This window comes from Pristis pectinata, chromosome 21 (assembly GCF_009764475.1).
Source record: "Pristis pectinata isolate sPriPec2 chromosome 21, sPriPec2.1.pri, whole genome shotgun sequence".
NCBI classification, from domain to species: domain Eukaryota; kingdom Metazoa; phylum Chordata; class Chondrichthyes; order Rhinopristiformes; family Pristidae; genus Pristis; species Pristis pectinata.
Window position 1 is genome coordinate 25,981,485 of NC_067425.1, and position 19,490 is coordinate 26,000,974.

The 19,490-nt window shown below is 38.9% G+C and overlaps 1 protein-coding gene across 12 annotated transcripts in view; it reads left to right on the top strand.

Annotated features, from left to right (window-relative positions):
* The window catches only part of mtmr4 (myotubularin related protein 4), a 100,828-nt gene extending 83,641 nt beyond the window's left edge, over positions 1-17,187 (top strand). For all 12 annotated transcript variants that reach the window (XM_052035380.1, XM_052035370.1, XM_052035372.1 and 9 more), the window contains 8 exons: positions 106-301; positions 3,534-3,719; positions 4,440-4,610; positions 4,842-4,993; positions 7,271-8,666; positions 11,127-11,237; positions 12,018-12,106; positions 15,066-17,187. In XM_052035380.1, coding sequence (XP_051891340.1) covers positions 106-301; positions 3,534-3,719; positions 4,440-4,610; positions 4,842-4,993; positions 7,271-8,666; positions 11,127-11,237; positions 12,018-12,106; positions 15,066-15,243 — 2,479 coding nt within the window. In that variant the 3' untranslated portion in view covers positions 15,244-17,187. The remainder of the gene's footprint in view (positions 1-105; positions 302-3,533; positions 3,720-4,439; positions 4,611-4,841; positions 4,994-7,270; positions 8,667-11,126; positions 11,238-12,017; positions 12,107-15,065) is intronic.
* The last annotated feature ends 2,303 nt before the right edge of the window (positions 17,188-19,490 follow it).

Below are 19,490 nucleotides of genomic sequence, written 5' to 3' on the forward strand. Positions count from 1 at the left end.
GTGGCTTGTTTGGAGTGGACATTCTTCATTTAATGTGTATGTTATATTTACACAATTATTTTTGTACATAATCAATGGTTTGTGTTCCCCATGTGTATTTGACAGCTGGCTTTCAGCGTTGGAGAGTACCAAGTGGTTACAACATCTATCCGTGATGTTGAAAGCAGCTGTGCTGGTGGCAAATATGGTGGATAGGGAAGGGAGACCAGTCCTTGTACACTGTTCTGATGGCTGGGATCGCACTCCGCAGATAGTAGCATTGGCCAAAATCCTATTGGATCCTTATTATAGGACAATTGAGGTATGATTAAACATTGTATTTTACCCATGACAGTATATTTATGGTAACTTCTTACATATTTTTGCTGTAATTTATCTCAAGCCAGTTACCTGCAATGTACCTCATTTAAGTAGAATGTTCACTGGCGTTTGCAAAGATTGTCATTGTTCCATTTGAATGCAAATAAGGGTTAAATATAATTAAGGCCATTTTCAGAATACAACAGTTCAGTGAATTGAGATAATTGGATTGCATATAAAAGAAAATCACTCATTAAGTAGTTCAAGTGAAGAATATTTTATTATTTTTAGTAAGGAACCAAGGGACTAATAACTTAAAGTAATTAATACTAGTACTGTATGGACTCTGGGAAACTGACTCAACTAAAGGGTAACACATCCCCTGGACTTGATAGCTTATATATCAGGATTCTAAACAATATGGCTGCAGAGATGCCGAACAAGTTAGAAGTGAACTACTAAAATTCTCTGGATTCTGGATATTCTAGCAAATTGGAAAATAATAAATTTAACATAGAGAAAGGAGGAAGAGAGGAAAAAATTAACCAATCAGCCTGACATAACTTATCAGGAAACTATTGGATTCCAATTCTTGAAAGGTAACAGAATACTTAGAAAAACATAATGTGATTTGGTAAAATGAGCACTGGTTAATGAAAGGGAAATTGTCTTAGGCGAGGAAGCATTTTCAGATTGTGAGGCTGTGACTAGTGAGGTGGAACAGAGGCTGAAGCTGTTCTTAATTATATCACTGATTTGGATGAAGGGATCGTGCAATATATCAAAGTTTGCTGATGATACAAAGCTAGATGGCAGAGTGGGCTCTGAAAAGGATGCAAAGGGCCTTAGGAAGATGTAAGCAAGTTAGATGATTTGGCAAGGACATTGCAGATGGAATATAATGTAGTCATCCACTTTGGTGAAAAAATTAGAATGGCAGAATGATTTTTGTTTCGAAAGAGTAAGAGTATGAATGGTGTTGTTCAGAGGGATCTGAGGGACACAAATCACTGAAAGTTAACATGCTGCTATTGTAGCATGCAAGATCACACTTGGAAGATTGTGTACAGATCTGGTTACCCAATTAGGAAAGTTATCCTTGCAATTAAGGAATTACAGTGAAAGTTCACCAGAAGGATTCTTGGATTAGTAGATTTGTTGTTTGAGGAAAGGTTAAGTAGACTGGGTCTATATTCTCTTTTGTTTAGAAAATGGGAGTTAATATCATTGAAATGTATAGAATTTATATGGAGCTTGACAAGGTGGAAGCAGGGATGATGTTTTCTTTGGCTGGAGTGCTTAAAGTCCAAAATTAAAGGGTCTGCCATTCAGGACAGATGGGAAGAAATTCCTCCACCCAGAGGTAATTGAATCCATTAGCATTCATTGAAAGAACACCAGAGGGGAAGTCACTGAGTATATTCAAGAAGATTGACAGAATTTTGGATATTAAGGGAATGAAGGAATAGGGTGCTAGCGCACAAGGTAAGTTACATTGATGTAAAATATCAGCAGTGAATGGGGGCGGACGAATGCCCTATCCCTGCTTCTGTTTGTGTTCTGGTTTGGAACAAAAGGGGCATTCTCCTGAATCAAATTTTCTACCCAAATATGCTGTGAGTGTTCAGCCACTAAGTGTATTCAAGGCTAAAATTGAAGGAACTTGAGGGATTTTGGGTTTAGAGAAGAAAATGTTGAGAATATTGGTGCTGTTTCTGATCAGGCTTTCAGGAGTCAGGTGGGTCAACTATTTTTCTTTGTTTTTATAATTTATAAATGGCTTCAGCACTTGCATTTGATAGGTTCTTAAGAATTCTGAACTTGGTCAACATGAGATGTCTAAAAGCTGAAATCAAACCAGGACCATTCTACTCTGAAAAGAAACCATGCAGACCAACAGACAGATGAGAAAAATCAATAATGGTTTGAACCCAGGAAAGTAATTTTGACCACAGCAATCTTTACTTAAATGGGGCATTTTCTTCTAAACTTGGTGGCAGTGTTATCAATTGGTTAAACCAATGCCTCTAGTGCAAGTATATCCTTACTGAGATGAGAAGGTAAAATTGTACACAGTATTCTACTTAATTGTAGTGACTGCTTTACTCTTGCACTTCAACCCTCTTGTAGTAAAGGCTGATAAGTGCCATTTACTTTATTGCTTGTGATTTGATTAAATACACAGTTTTTGATAGTTTAATTCCTTGTGAAACTCTAGTGTATCTGTTTGGAAGTTGAGAGATGCTAAATGCTGAGCTTCATATTTGCACATGAACTGGAAATCAACTAAAAATTGCAAAATTGATGTAGGCCAACTATGGAATTGAATCACACTTCTCACTTTTTAAACTCCTTTTGAAGTTTATCATGAAGACATAGTGTCTGCATCAAGTATCCTAAAGTAGCACTGACAGTCACTGTTCATACCAAGCAACTGTGGCCTTGAGCAGTTTTGTTATTTTTTTTTTGAGTCTGTGCCGCCTCTGGTTTAAAATTTTTCAAACATTTCACAAAGGACTTGCAGACAGGAGACTATTAGTGGATTGAATTTAAGCCCATATCAGAAGCAAAGTGAAAGCATCCAATTGGGGATGCTAGAAATCTGTGGAGAGTGAAACGGAGCTAATGTTTCAGGCTGTTGATCTTTCATCAGAACTGAAATGAAATAAGAGGAAAGGTATTGCCAACACTACCACCATTTTGTAATTAAGTGACTTTCCTGTGACCAGAATAGATAAATTTGCTGTTGTTATCCTCCTGGCAAATGTTAAACTGATATCAGTAGTTTGGACTGCCCTTGTAGAATTCTAGATTATAAATCTTGACTATTTAATATAAAGATATTGGGTAATTTACCTTTTACAATGTGAGATCAAGTTCCCCAGTGGTTAAGTTCACGTTGCTTTCTTTCAATTTTCTGTGCATTTATTCATGGCAGTGTAATAACTGAATCCAAGTAGAGGCAGTAGAACATAAAAATGCTGTTAACTTAAAATTTTGATTATGAAGAGATTCACTGGTACCTGGAATTTAAAAGGTAAGTTCATTTTTAGTTGGAAAACTGCCATGGCAAATGGTATAAATTATCACTTTAAATAGTGCTGTGAATTTGTTCAGATGCTGATGATAAGAATTCTATTTTGTATAACATTGACATTTTATTCTATTGTCATTGAGTTGTCATCTGTTAATACTAAGAGGTATTCATTGCTTTATTACCTTTTTTTAAACAGGGATTCCAGGTTCTTGTGGAAACTGAGTGGCTGGATTTTGGTCACAAGTTTGGTGATCGTTGTGGTCATTCTGAAAATCTGGATGACCTGAGTGAGCAGTGTCCAGTATTTCTACAATGGTTGGACTGTGTTCACCAGCTTTTGAAGCAGTTTCCATGTCTCTTTGAGTTCAACGATGCATTCCTAGTAAGAGTTCTCAATATCTGTAACATCCTGAATATACAAATGATAAAGTGCCTTGTGTGTAATTAGCTGTCTAATTGACAAGAATTTATTGTACAAAAGATAGCCTTTATGTTTTTTGATGCATCATCTTCCTGTTTCGTTGTCTATAAAGTTGAGTTCTAAGATAATTATAATTCTCCTGTGACTCGGGCTTCTTGAAGCATTTTCTCATGTTCCTGGGCAGAAACATTTGTCTGTTTGGCAGTTACTTTCTCTCCACAAGACACTAATCTCTTTCATCAATGCAGACTGCCTTGTCTCTATGATTTTGCTGTGGTCAGCTCTTTGGACTTTCCCTTCTTTCTGCCATCCAATACATTCCTTGCATTATTTCCTAATTCTTCAATTTCCAAAATAATAGAAGTCTTAGACTCCTTGCAGTCATTACATTCTTAAAACCCAAGACTGGCAATCTATTATTATTTTACATTTTTAACCTTGATGATATCTGTTGGTTCTTGACCCTTCAATTTTTTCTGAAATCTTTATTAGTCACATGTACATCGAAACACACAATGAAATGTATCTTTTGTTTGCATAGTGTGTTCTGGAGGCAGCCTGTAAGTGTCGCCACACTTCCGGCAATTTGTTTCTCAGTATTAATGTCAACCAGTAATTTCTGTAATAATGGAGGTAATTGATGGTGTCTTGTGCCTGAGCCCACTCTCTTACTTCCCAAAGGTGAAGCTGGTTCAACACACATATTCATGTCTGTATGGAACATTCCTCTGTAACAACAGCAGAGAGCGAGAGGCACGCAACATCTATAAGCGTACGTGCTCAGTTTGGTCCTTACTACGAACTGGCAACAAAAACTTCCAGAATTATCTGTATATCCCCAGCAGTGAAACGGTGAGCAACATGTAATTCTACTTTGAATGCAGCCACACCAAATACACACTGTTTTAGAGTTATCTCAACATATGGCAGATCAGCATTCGTATCTGTGACTATCTTTAAATGTTGATATTAATCTTAATGTTCTCTTTATGTCCGTTGTGTTATGCTATGGTAGTTGTGTATGAGGAAAGGGAATACAGTTTAATCAGTGACGTAAAGTATGTTATTGTTCTTTCACGATAGGTTTTACACCCAGTATGTCATGTTCGGGCACTTCACTTGTGGACAGCTGTTTATCTGCCTATTTCCTCTCCATGCACACCCATTGACAGTGCTGAGCTCTGCCTCTCTCGAAGTGGAGCAGCAGAGGAGCGAGCTGGGAAATCGCTGGACAGGTATTTGCTATTCCTATTGCCTGTAGTGACCAGACGCAATCTATCCTGAGCCATTCCAACTCGGCATAATAGCTTTTATGTAAAAGACTCAAAATGTGCAGTGAAGTTTTCAGAGAATCATAGAATAGAATTAACAAAGGCCACAAGGCTCTTTATGTCTTTACTGTCTTTTTTGTAGAATTGTTCAGATAGTCTCCTGGGTTTTCCTTTGTATTTCAGCAATTATTTCTTTCAGTATTTACTCATTTCTTTTTTGAAGACTTCCGTTTAATCTGTTTGTTGTATCATTCAACCAATATGTTCCAGATCCTAAATACTTGTTTCTTTTTTTTTAAAAAAAGTCATTTTCTTCTTCTGTCACTGATTTCTGCTGTCAGTCATCTTGAATCTTTGCCCTCTGGTTATCGATCCTTCAGAAGTTGAAAACATTTCTGTTTGTTTGCTCTTATGCAAATTCTTTATGATTGTAAACACCTCTCTCTAGCTGCCTTTACTGTAATGAAAGCAATCCCAGTTTTTCATTCTATCTATATAAATAACCCTCATCTTGTTTTCATTTTCATACCATATATTGATGCTCTGGCAGGGAGCACCACAACCTGTGCTTTCCCATTAACCATCAGGAAATGTAGATGATTCTTTATCTTATTGTCCACAATGCAACTGTTGCAATTTATATATTTTTTTTAAAAAAAAGTAGTTCATTATCAATCAAGGCTAAGATGCAAGATAGAGCTGCTTATAATTCGTCAGTGTGGCATTTGTAATAATTGCTTTAAATTTCTTTACTATTACTTGAGTTTTATTTTCCCATTATTCCTGGTATTTTTGTGTCTTCTGTGTTGACAGAGAAAATATTTCTTTAATATGTCTTTTCCTATTCCCCTTTATAATTTCTTACAATTTCTGCCAATGGGGACCTCAAGTTGACATTCACCATTCCCTGCCTGTTGTTATACTTGTGGAACATCTTACAATCTTTTTTTATATAGTCTTTTTTTACTTGGCACTCTTCCTCTATCTTCTCATGAGATATAAGAAAACTGTATGAGAAATTATTAAAATTAAACCAGATGTCTGGTGGCAGCTGTATAAAAATGGTGGGATACCTGTGGAGGAAGTTCTTTATTGTAATAGAGTGAGCAAAAGGGGGTTGACCACATTCTAACTGAGAACATTTGTTGCTTTAATCAGATAGCCATGCTCCATTGTTAATCAAATTTAAAGTGAAGAGGAAAAAAAATCTTGAAAATAACTTGTCGCTAGAAAATTAGCCTTTTGATTGGGAGCATTTCAACACTAGAAGAAAAGCAAGATATTCCTGATGCTATAAAATTTGTACATAAATAGCAGAAATGCTGGACATATTCACCAGGTCATGCATCGTCTGTGGAGAAAGAAACAAAATTAACATTTCAGGCTAATGACCTGATCTACTGAAATTCAAATATTTGTCTGTGAATAGATATAAATGCTATAAAAATGAAGTACTGAAGATAGAAGAAATCTAAAATTGTGAGAAGTATTTTAATTCGATATTCTACAGCAAATTTTGGATTTGGATTGAAACTTAAAAATATCAAAAGGGAAATCTTTAAGCAGTTGGATAAGCCAGGAAATATAATACTGTGAGATTTTTTTTCATTCCTAGATTGAATTTGCAACAAAGTACTGTTACTGATCTCACTTCTCTTCAATATTACAGCTCTTCCATTTGGGTATAATGTGTGTTGCAACATAAAGATTTTGAGTTTTTTACTTGTTTCTGTTGTATGGGATTGCAGCTCCTTCCTGAGTGTGGAAAAATTAAAAGTGTTAATCAAATTTAATGTTTTAATAAAATTTATGACACAGAAGATTATTTGGGCACATTGTTCTTGTACCAACAAAAGAGTTTTCCATTGCAACTAGCTGCTCAGTCTTAAATTCCCCTAACAAACTGAAGCTTGAATAGCTTCTGACGATCTTGCTTTGTTTTCAACTCTGCTCACAGAGTCAATGATAGCTTCTTTCAAGAATAACTTCTGTTTTCTAGCAGTGACCTGAGCTCCCAGAAGAGTTGATCTTTTTAATATCTGGTAGTACTACCTCAAGGTGATGCAGATCTGTTCTCTGACCCAATAGCTGCCTCGATTGTTCCAACCCAAGAAGCACTGGAATGAAGAAATTTGGCAGGTGGAACAAAGATTAGGCATCAGCCTTCTAATATGTGTTTTAATTCACTGTTTGAATTCTTTTGTTTCTTAAAATAATCAGAATTCTTTATTTTTAAACTAGATTACCAAAGGCCCGCTCTGTGGACAATCTTCCCTTGGCCTGTGATAGTGGAGCTCCTCTTGCAAGAACATCCAGTGATCCTAATATAAACCAGCATTGTCAGGAAGGACGTGATTCTCCAGAACCCAGAAACCCACCTGTATTAGTTGTGCCTGATGTAACTTATGAACTTGGTGCTGGAGCATCTCTCTCAGAACTTAAACCAGATAGTTTGATGGATCCAATAGAAACTGCAGAGGAGGTTAGGGAAGAAAGTCTGGTTAATAACCTACCTCTTAATGCTGAAGGGGAGGAATTGGCAGATACCAGGAATCAAATAGAGAAAGCAGCTCATGATAGCAACCTCAAATCATTGACCTATCCCAAAGATGCTCTACAAGAGGAGCCTTCAAATAGTCTTCACCATAATGCAACAGCAAACAGTGAGTTGGAGAATAAAGCACTTGGAGATACTCCAAAAGTTGAATTTACAGAGGAAAATGTGAAACATAGGATTTGTGAGAATCCCCAAGCTCAGTGTGAACAATATGTACCAAACCCATCTACAAAGACCATCCCCTTAAGCACTGACCAGTCACCAGAATATAATGGCAGTCCATCTGCTTTTCAACCCTACCTCCATTCCGTGGCAGATATATTTAACGTCAAGAAAAAAATTTCGGCAATGAACAGCTCCACAGAGACTGTGACTGAAGAGAGGACAAAAGCAGATGGTTTATCCCTCCCCAAGGACACCAGTTTTGGAAAAAACAATATACTTGTGAATAGACTTCAGAATGAAGCGGACCAGTACAGGGCTGGCCGAACAGGATCGGAGAATGTGCGAACTATTAGGAAGCATATTTGTCAAAGTCAGTTCAGTGACTTTTCATTGCTGAGCTCAAATTGGGACAGTGTACAGGGCTTGGTAAAATCAGCCTACAGTGGTGATGCAAACTACAGGAGAGCCAAACTGAATGGTTGTCATTATAAAAGACTAAATAATAAGCACCTGAAGGTGGGTTCTGCAGTGAATGGACAATACCTGCTTAAGGAGGAACAAGTAGGACCATTTAAGAATCTCCGACAATCCCACCAAATCCATTCTAGCCTTTATTCATTAGGATCAAATGTAAAGATTTGTGGTTTTCTCTCTCACTCGTCACATTGGAGACAACTTCAACAGATTCGGCATGCAGCTCCTACCACTTTGGAGACATCTCCAAGCTACGTTGACGACGATGGATTGCCATTTCCCGTGGACGCAGTTCAACAGAGGTTGCGGCAGATTGAGGCAACTTACAAGCAGGAGGTTGAGTTGCTTCGCCGACAGGTTCATGAACTTCAGATGAGACTAGACAGTCAGCAGTACTGTACCTCTCCTGCGGAGATTGACATTGATTATGGGGATGACTTTGTAAGTGATGATTCTGGACAGAGTACCTGAACAAGGAACTTAAGTTCATATGTCAGTTTAGTACACTTCCTTCCTTCTGTAAGGAAGTAAGGCAGACAATTTGCACATAACATAGTCTAGAACCATAATTGGTTGATTGATTAATGTTGTCCAGAACACCTGAAGTCTCCCTTCACCAATATCAAAAAGTACTCTGGATCTTTTACATATTGTAGATGGGTTCTCCATTTTAATGGCTCATCTGAAAGTACTCACTCAGTACTGCACTTTTGTTTTAGCCTGGCCTGCTTAATGAAGTATTTGATCTGTACTGGTAATCTTCTAACTGAACCAAAGAAATGCTACTCAGCTGTAGTTGACCCTTGATGCAAAAGCAATTATGAAATGACCAATTGTGACATTGACTCAGCAATTGTGTCCAGTTTTCCTGCTAAAATCCCACCTCTCCCAAAGCTATTGACTTCTGCTTGTATGTCTTACGGCATTGTGTGGCCAGAGTAACTCTACTAATTGAAAACTGTACATTAATTCAAGACCACTTTACCAAAGAATGCACTTCAGCAGTTTACCTGACACTTTTATTTCTGTATTGAAAACGATAGTTTAGATGGGAAATTTCAGAGTATGGGACAAAGTTGGTTCAAGAGCCAAGGTGCTAGTGCTGATGTGAAGGAATGAAGACAAATGCCAAGTTTAGAAGCAAGGGGTTGAAGTGAACAAAGTGCTGAGAGGCTTTTAACATGAGGATGGGAATTTTAAATTTGTAAATCTGAAGTTCTAGGTGACCATGAACAGTGCAAACAAAGATAATGTGGATGAGTGAGATAGAAAATCGTGTAATGTGAGACACAGAATTTTGGTTTTGTTACAATTCACTGACAGTGGTGGATGAGACCCAGCTGTGGAAAAGGCACCAGATATTGGTGTAGTGGCAGGTGCTGTTGCAGCATTAATAAGTCTTGGTGATAGAAAACATTTAATAAGTTGGATGCTCAGCTCATGATTGAATCAATTGCAGTTGTTAATGGGTACATTTCAACCTAAGGTGGTGGTTGGACAGAGGATGCAGTTGGTGACAAGCTTTACATGTGTTGGGGAGGGGGAATCAACAGCTTTGGTTTCCTTACTGTTTAACTGGAGTATGTTATTCAACCATCGTGGGCAGATGAAACAGGAAAAATGATGGATGGTTAGCTGGATTTCATCGGCATATATATGAAAAATAATGGGAAGTCTTTTGAAGAGAGAGCACACAAAGTGGGGGAAAAAGAGGCAGCATACTGAAAGTGGGAGGGAAGAAGTAGTACACTGAAAGATGGGAGGGGGACGGGAGAGGATAGATTCCTGAGGTCATGGGCTGTCAAAGAATTTGGAGGAGGATGGTGTGGTTGACTATCAAAATTCAAATGTCAGCTGAGGAAACTATGCCGCAATGACAGAGGACACATTTGTGCCATACTTCTCCATCATTGTCATGGATTGCTAATTAAGTGTGGAGCTGTGGCTGATTTTTTTTGTTTGTTTCTTCTGTCTTCCCAATGCCATATTTGCTGAGGCCACTTGTAATGGCATTTGGCTGTAGTTTGGTAACTATTCATAGACTAAGAAGTTCCCTTCTGATTTTATTGAACCTTCAACAATATTGTGAGAGAATGAGGGAATATTCAGCCACAGAAGCCTATCATTCCATCCCAAGCCCCTTTTCTTGGCCTTGCTAAAATAGCCCTCAAACTGCTACCAGCACGGACATAGTAGGCAAAAAGGCCTGTGTCTGTGCTGTGTGTCTCTGACTCATTGACCAGATGACTCTATGACTCTACTCTTTTGCTACCCACTAATTGCACAAGACTGTAATGCCTCTTGGTGACTTTTGATGGTCTATCCAACTGTTCTGGTATCTGTGCCTGCCATGTGACAGGCGACACTTTAATTTCCCACAGTGAAAGGATTTTTTTTTGCCAACTTCTTGTACTCCACCTTGCAACAAATACTAGGCTTTTGACAGTGCATTTCTCTGCCAGGGCCTTATGAAAGCCATGTGCTCTGACCTTCAGGGTTCTTCTGGCCCCCAAAGATCTGACACTGCTGCTTCTGATTTTCTACTCCTGCCTTGGCAATGATCACTCGGTGGCAGAAATCCTACCCAGAGTTTGAAGTGCATATCAATGGATTTTTGACAAAGGAAACTGAAAAGGGGTTGTGGTAAATCCTGAAGAATGAGCAGAAGCCCTAAACCACCAAATAACAGGCACCACATAGTGTGTAAACGATGCAGATTTGGCAGGATGTATATCAATAGAATCACATTTGGTGTAGTGTTTTAATAGCAGAGGTTTGATCAAGTGTATGTTGTGGACAGTATAGTTAGCAAATGTGACAGTGTTAATCTTTGAATTGTACTTAACTGTTTCATAGCTAATAATGTGGTACTCTCACATAAATGTTTTGTGTAATTTGCAGACATGCCTGAGAGAATCGGACGATAGTGATATTGAGGAATCTCTGTCCATCCACAGTGATGACCAGCGCTCAGAAGCAAGTTGGGAACCTGTGGATAGGAAGGAGACTGAGGTAGGAGAACAAGATCCATCACACTCATGCTTCCATCACTTCTCAGCAACTTGTGGTTGACACCTCCCTCCCATCGAGTCTCCTCTGTTTCTCATGTGCAACCTCTTGTACCCACTCGCTCTCCTTTATCCATCCAACAATCATACTCGTGTTCCCCTCCTCCAAGCACACCCTTTCCCTCTGATGCTGTTCTTCTCTCGGCTCTGTGGTACATCTCATCCATCCGCCCCCCCCACCAACCCCATCCCAGCCTCCCCTTTGCTCTCTGCTTGTTTAAGATGTACTGTTTCAAAATCATCTCTATGCAACAAAAGATAATAAAAAATGAGGATGAATATAATGCTGAGTTTTTTTTTAATATTGAAGATTAAATGAAGACATGATCCTATGTAAGAATGCAAAACTTAGGAATAAGAAGTAATGTAGAATGTATCTATTTAACATTTATGATATTAAAAATGTTATTAAGAAAGACAGCTAAAACAGTGTGTTCACGAAGCATTTGATATATTGCTGTGGAGGTAAGGATCGAGATACAGTGTGTGAAAAGGTCACTCTTTTGGAGAGTAGGCAATTTTCTGAGCATTTGTCTTGCCTTGCTGGTAAAATGTTGTTTTATTCATAAGCATAATTATATATCCTGAGAAAACACAGTATTTTCTAAAATATCTGGTTTAGTGTCTTTTACAGGCAGTTGATTATGATGCAGATTATTTAATGTCGGTGCAATTTGTATATTTCAAGGAAGAGACTATTTTCTACTTTGTTCATCTGTTCCAGGTGACTCGATGGGTCCCTGATCATATGGCATCTCATTGCTTTAACTGTGACTCAGAGTTCTGGTTAGCCAAAAGGAGACATCATTGCAGGTGAGTGGAATCAATTTTCTTTATGAATCCTGACTTTGACTTTGTTACTCATCACCTGCTGTGTCTTGGATGCCATAGAGCTTCTCTTTACAGAATTTAACAAGAAATTAGAAGTCTGGGAAGTAGCTAATCAATCACATAGAGCCAAGGGAGAGTTCAACAGGAGGAAGAATTAGATTGTCAGTGTTAATGTGGAACCTGCCCACACTTTTTTGTCTGACATCGCCAAGGGCACCAGGAAGATGAGGGGCAGGATTGTGTCCAAAGATGGATCCTTGTGATTCTAGAAGCAGCAGAATCGACCCAAAAGAAGTCATTGAGGTCCATGCTTTGTTTATAGATGAATAGTCAAGAAGATGAAATAAGGACTGTTCCACATAGCTGGGTTTTGGAGGGCCATGAACCTAGTGACTTTTAGGTTCTTGGAAGTAGTCCTCCTATACCACAAAGTTCAGGATAATAAGTGCATGGTCAGAACCAGTAGAAGCAAGAAGTAAGTTGGTATTTATTCCACAGGGGTCAGTGCCAGCACACAGATGTATATCTGTTTAATAACTCAGCTATGGGTTTGTAGAATTAAGTTTGCAGATAACATAAAGCTTGTGTAGTACACAGTGAGGAGGATAGTCATGGTTAGTAAGAAGACAAAGTGGGCAGATGGATGGCAGTTGACATTTAATGCAGAATTGTGGAAGACAGATGAGATAAATAGCATAGTTCTAAAGAGAGCCTAAATCTACTTGATGTAAAAGTGGTAGTATCTGTTGAGCATTGAATGCAAAATCAAGGAGGTTTTTTAATCTCTCTGGAGCACTGGTTACATGATAACTGGAGTATAGCATCCAGTTCCAGTCATCACACTTGAGGAAGAAAACGACAGTCCTACATTGAGAGGATATTTCATATGGAAAGTCATGACAGGTTTAGATGGGACAAGTAGTGAGAAGTCTTTACCACAAACTGATGATTCAAAGGCCAGTAGACACAGAATTTAACAAAAATTGCAGAGGGTTATGAGGGAATTTCTTTTTGTGTGGAGAGTGATCGTAGTCTAGAATTCTCCACCTGAGATGGTAGAAACAGTCATTTGGGCCATTCAGGAGATGGGTCCTTGTGATTCCAGAAGCAGTGGAATAGATAAGATGGACACCAAAGTGAAAGTAATTGGGTGTGCAGTGGTGGGAAAGTGGATGAATGGGATCGATTGGGTTCCTCTACTAACCTGACGTGGACCTTCAGTGCCAAAGTGATTCTGTACTATGACTGGATTGGTTAGAGGAATTTTGGTGTTTTCGGGTGTTCCATGAATTAAAACATGTAGGAAGGTAGGCACAAGTTTGAAGGGAAGTGGACAATAAATACTGTTTCTCAACACTAACTTGCTTTACTAACTTTTTCCATATCAAAATCATTCCTGTAACATTTCTAAATACTGACGCACAATACAGTACAATTATTTATCATTAAACCCTAGTTAATCCAGTGAATGAGTAAACATACTTCTTAAAGAAAATATTTAATTCCGGGTGTGGTCAAATAATAAATCAAGATTCTTCCAATTCACCGCATTACATTTGGTTGCCACATCAAGCCTCCCGTCCAGCTCAGTTGCTTGCTGCTGTTTATATTATATGATCATTCAAAAATTGTGTGGGCACATGTGCGTTGAGGAATGTCATTCTGAAGTTCTATTATATGCTGGGTAATTTTTTTTAACACAACAATACTGGCTTGGATCATAAACCTCAGCAATTAAAAGGAAGCTGGCTTCAATGAGAGAGAACCTGATTGAAACAAAAGATCCTAAGGGGGTATAAGGTGGATGTTGAGATGTATCCATGAGTGGGAGAGTCTCAAATGATGTGAAATAGATATAAGATAAGGGGCAGACATTTTGAATAAAGCGAAGGAATTTCTTCTCTCAGAAGGTAGTGAATCTCTAGAATTTTCTACCCCAGAGGGTTATGGAGACTGGGCCATTGGAGATATTTAAACAGAAGGCAGATAAATTTTGAAAGAGAGGGAAATTGAGGGCTAAGGGGGAACTAGCACAGAAGAGAAATTGAGTCCTAGGGAGATCAGCCATGATCATTATATATGGTTGGGTAGGCTTGAGGGCCAGGTGGACAACTCCTGCTCCTGTTTTCTTGTGTTCTTGAGTAGGCAGTGTGCCACAAACCTATAGTCTCCTCTCCCTCGTAGTGCAGACATATTGCTGGATTAACATTTTGTATGATGTGGGTGTTTATGGAAAGGCCAACAACAAAGGCAGCACAGTGGCACAACATGTAGAGCTGCTGCCTCACAGCACCAGAGACCTGGGTTCAATCCTGATCTTGGGTACCACCTGTGCACTTTCTCCTGTGACTCCTCCAGTTTCCTCCCATGTTCCAAGATGTTCATATTAGTAGGTTAATTGGCTACTGTTGACTACCCCCCAGTGTGTAGTTGAGAGATAGAATCTTGTGGTGGTGGTGGGGGGGGGGGGGGGGGGGGGGGGGGTGGTGGGTGTTGATGAGAATGTGGGGAGAATGTAAAAAAAAACATTAATATAAGATTAGTATAAATGGGTGGATGATGGACAGCATAGACTGGGTGGACTGAGGGGCCTGTTTCCATGCTGTGTGATTGTAATTATTGCCCATCTTAGACTAAGTGGCTTTCTGGGCCATTTCAGTGTCAACTACACTTGAGTCTAGATCCTCATAGGTTAGACCAGGCAGGATGACTGATTGAAGGAAGCCATTGATGTGAGTGAACAAGGTGGATTTTTATGATGGATAAAATCATGATTATCATTGCTGATATTACACTTATAATTCCATTACAGTTTAATTACTTGAATTCCCATCTGCTGCGGGGACTTAAACATCTCTGAACCGGTAGTCCAGGCTTCTGAATACTAGTCCCGCTACTTAAACACTGTTGTTTTACTTGTAACTGTTTGTTTTCTTTCTAGGAACTGTGGAAATGTGTTTTGTGCCAACTGTTGCCACCTGAAGCTACCCATTCCAGATCAGCAGCTATATGACCCTGTGCTGGTGTGTAACTCCTGCTATGATCAGGTTCAAGCTTGCCGTACCAGGGAGATTATGAATCAGCAGCTGAAGAAGCCGATTGCTACTGCATCCAGTTAAAGTGGCATTCTGCCTTCCCTAACTTGTGCCGTGAAGCTTCTGTCGTCCAGGAAACTTGACACTTGAAGGTTATCTGGGTCCCACAGAAACAAAAAACATAAATTTCCAGCTGGATAGCTGTTTGGAAGATCGAAAATACTGATGTAAAAAAAAATGCTGCTACAACAAGCTCTAGACCTGTGCACTATGAACTTTCGATGTGGGAGGGTAGTAGGTAGGGAAAAAGAAACAAATCTATTCCTAACTGATGTGCTGTTGAGGTTCGAAAAAGTTGTCTAATTCATGTGTAAAGAGCTTTAGAGATATAAAGTGGAGACTGTGTGGTGTTCTGTTTCTCAATTGTTTAAACAGCCATTACAACAACGAGCAACTTCTGTGCCTCAGCAGATAGGTAGAATTGTGCAAAATCTGATTGTACAGTGTAAAGAATAGGACCTTTTGGCTTCATCAGCTGTTCAACCTGCATTAAAGGTTGCAAAGACAATGATTGAGGTACTGTGGCAATTGTTTAAATGACAGACCACTGAAATTTCATTTCTCCCAGTTATTTTAAAAGTTCTGTAACACTGATACCATTTTTCCCACTTTTTTTATTTGATACTTTTTAAAAATGATGAAAGGCAGGTGATTAAATGTGTGAAATTTCTAGGAAAAGAGTGGGGGAGGGGCTGATCAGTAACATTCTGCCAGTTAGTCTCATCAGTCTACTGTGCTGGGGTACAATACATCTCTACAATTTACTAATTCTTGCACTTTTCTTTTGTCCCTTTTCTCTCACATTAAGTAACAAGATACTTTTCTTTGAACTGGAAAAAGTTATTAGGCTGGAAAAATGTCCTTTTTAGTGACTGACCACACCATTAGTTGCCTTTTCATCATATCCCTTCATTCTCAAAGACGTCCACAATATTGTGTTCTGACCACTTTTTTTTTCCACTTCATCATTTGATAACATTGGGTGTGAAAGTTTAACATAACTTTCTAATGGCACATTAGAACTCTGAATTCAAATTACACATGGGCAAACCCAACTGTACCTCCCAAGTAATTATATCATGGGATTATAGATCATCTATATAGAGGGGAAGATATGTTGGTTTTCTTTTCTGTGCCTTCTAGCCCTGTTTCATCTTTCCCTTTTGGATCACGTGTTTCCGTTTTCTCTCTCATGCTCTTTTGGGTTCTGTCTGGTGAAGTTTCTGTATCACTGCAATGTGTGTGTTTGTTGGGTGGGGTCTGTAGTGACTATCCTTTCTCCACACTGGTGAGAGGAATGTCACTGAGGCTTCTTCTTGGGTGGTCCCTCTGATCAAGGAGGACTTGTTTCTACTCTGGTTTTGTAGGTTCTTGGCTGGTTCGTGAGGCCAATGTAAAACCGCAGACTCTTCCACAAATGGAGTAGGTGGTGCCTAACAGGGCGGGCAGCTGGGTTTGCAGTTTGTTGGGTAGTCCCTTCTGAATAATGCTTCTGCATAGACTTGAGGTTCTCAATACCATCCAAAATGTGCCCTCTGGACTTGAACTGTGTTGGGTCAGGAGATTCCCAGGAGTCAGTAGTACATTTTTGCACCAGGGACTAGAACAAGATCAATTTATGTAAGGAATATTGCAAGTGCCAATAATCTGTAGGCCTCTGCAGTTGTTTATTTTCATACAGCATGTACAAGTTGACAAGGCATTTGTGACTTTAAAAGTATGTCTTTGAAACACTACCCAGAATTAAGAGAGTGCAAATGAAGATGTGTGATCAACACTTTACTCAGTTCACATTGAAATGGAAAAGCTGAGAAATTGTAATAGATTGATAAGGGAGTTCCTGATCAACACTTTATTTTTGTATTGCAAACCTTCAATCGTGTCTCCTTTCTGCTTGTCTAGCAGACTCTATTTGTTTTAATTTCCCAAATGAAATGTGAAATTCACAGGCCCCAGGTTAAAGTTGGGAAGGAATCTTGCTGCTGATAATAAAAGTCTGTAGCAGATTTAATTTTTTCCATTTTCTGTTGATTTATTGGGATACTTACCAGTTAACACAACATGGTGCTAAAAAGAGATGTCATAAGGCTTGCAACAGAGTTAGGCACAACTAACAAGCATGGCAGTCTCTTGCATTTTGTACAATGAATGACCTGCTGAAAATGCATTTGCAATAACAAAAGATTAGATTTTACTAACCTGAAGTCTAGATGTTGGTGTTGTGGTTTTGCCAGCACTTGTACTGGATATTCTAGCTGCATACTGATTAGGACAAGGGGTATTAATGCTATTGCCAGGATGCTTCAAAACAGGAATTCATTATGGAGGTAAACTGTTATTTTAAAAACAATCAAATACAATAGAGCATAATCTTAAATTGGAATTAGATGACCTTGAAGTAAAATCATTTAGCACTTTATCACCTAGATTGTTGTGGAAATTATGAACACTCTCCCCATCAAAGGCTAAGATCAATTGAAATTTTTGATCGTGAGATGAATAGGTTTCCATTAGGGAAGGATATTAAGAGAGATGGAATAAAAGCACATTAATGGAATTGAAATCTAGACTAGTCATGATCTACTAGAGTTGCAGAACAGACTAGGAAAGCATCGTTCACACCTATTATTGTATACCAAAATAAAATCTAGATTGAGATTGTGATTTGTAAAGTCCTTTTCACTGTTGCAGGTTGGCTATTTAGCAACATCCTTGTGTTGCTAAATGCTAGGAAGGTGCTATCCAGAGTCATTATTCTAGTGGGTGTCAAGTGGATGCCACTTGAGCTATCTCTAATTTGCCTAGTGAGATGAGTGAACACAGGCAGGGTTAAAGTGCTGTGTCTAATGGAGTAGATTTTCTTATTAGGGATACAGTTTCTTCCATGTTTTGTGATTTTTGACTGGTCAGCCTATTGATAATCATAAGCAAGTCTAACTCGTGTTTTAGTGTCATTTTTGAATGAGCTCTTCTGCAGCTATAGCCAAAGATCCTAGAGAAGCATAATTGTTTATGCATGGTACAACTTTTCTTATGAAGCAGAATTGTGTTAATATAATTCAGTAACAGTATGAGTGTAACAGAAAATAGAATTCCAACAAAATTAATGGTAACAAATCCACAAATACATGGCCAAATGCAAACTAATCACTTATTGTTAACGCACACAAGTACTATTAAAGTCCGCCTCGTCCAAAGTATAGGCTGAAATCTGCATTAGTTCCTGGAGTCAAAGTTCACCAAGCTGTGATAGGACCAGTCATAAGAAAATACATGAAGGACTGGCAAAGGAAAAGAATGAGACATGGTGAGCATTATGGAAACTAGTTAAGCCCTCAGTTTTGGAGGTCACCTTGGGTGGGACTATTCTGTTTACACATATATTGAGTCATAGAGAATCTATGAAGAGGAGGCTGTTTGGCCCATTGTGTCCATGCAGTCAAAAACAGAAGTACTCCAGCATAATCCCATCATTCAGAACTTGGTCAGTGGCCATAGCTCAAGTATACTTCCAAATATTGTTCACATGTTAAAGGCTTCTGCCTTTACACCATTTCCGGACCCCAGCTGCCATTTGGGTGGAAAACATTTACCTCCTCATCCTCCAATCAGTTACTTAAAATCTATGTCCCTTCATCTTTGATCTATTTGCTAAGGAAAATATCTCCCTCAGACTCCTCTGTTCCAAAGAACAGTCCGATTTCCACTTAGCTACAATCTTCTAGTTCCGACAATATCCTCAAATCTTCTCTGACCTCTCCCCGATCCAATCACATCTTTCCTGTAATGTGGTGACCAGAATGGTACACAGTACTCAAGTTGTAGCCCAACTAATGTTACATACCATTGTACCATAACTTCTCTGCTCTTGTCTCCCTCAACTAATAAAGGATAACATTCCATATGCATTTTAATCACTTTATTGACCTGTCATGTTACTTTTGAGGATATGTGGATATACACTCCCTGTTCTTCCTCATAACTGAATATTCTCCCATTTATCTCCTATTGGTCTTTCTCAAATACATTGCCTCACACTTCACAATGGATTATCCTTTGCAAATTGTGTCAGCCCCAACAAGATTCCACTGCCAGACCCTCATTCTCCTCCCCTCTCAGCATTGTGAAGGGAGTGGTCCAGGCTTCTGTCCTCACCTACCATGTTGCCTGCAGTTGCATGGGGGAGTGCCATGAGATGGAACAGCTCTTCCCTTCCCACCATCCGGGGACCTGAAAGTCTTTCCAGGTGAGGCAGCAATTCACTAGCATTT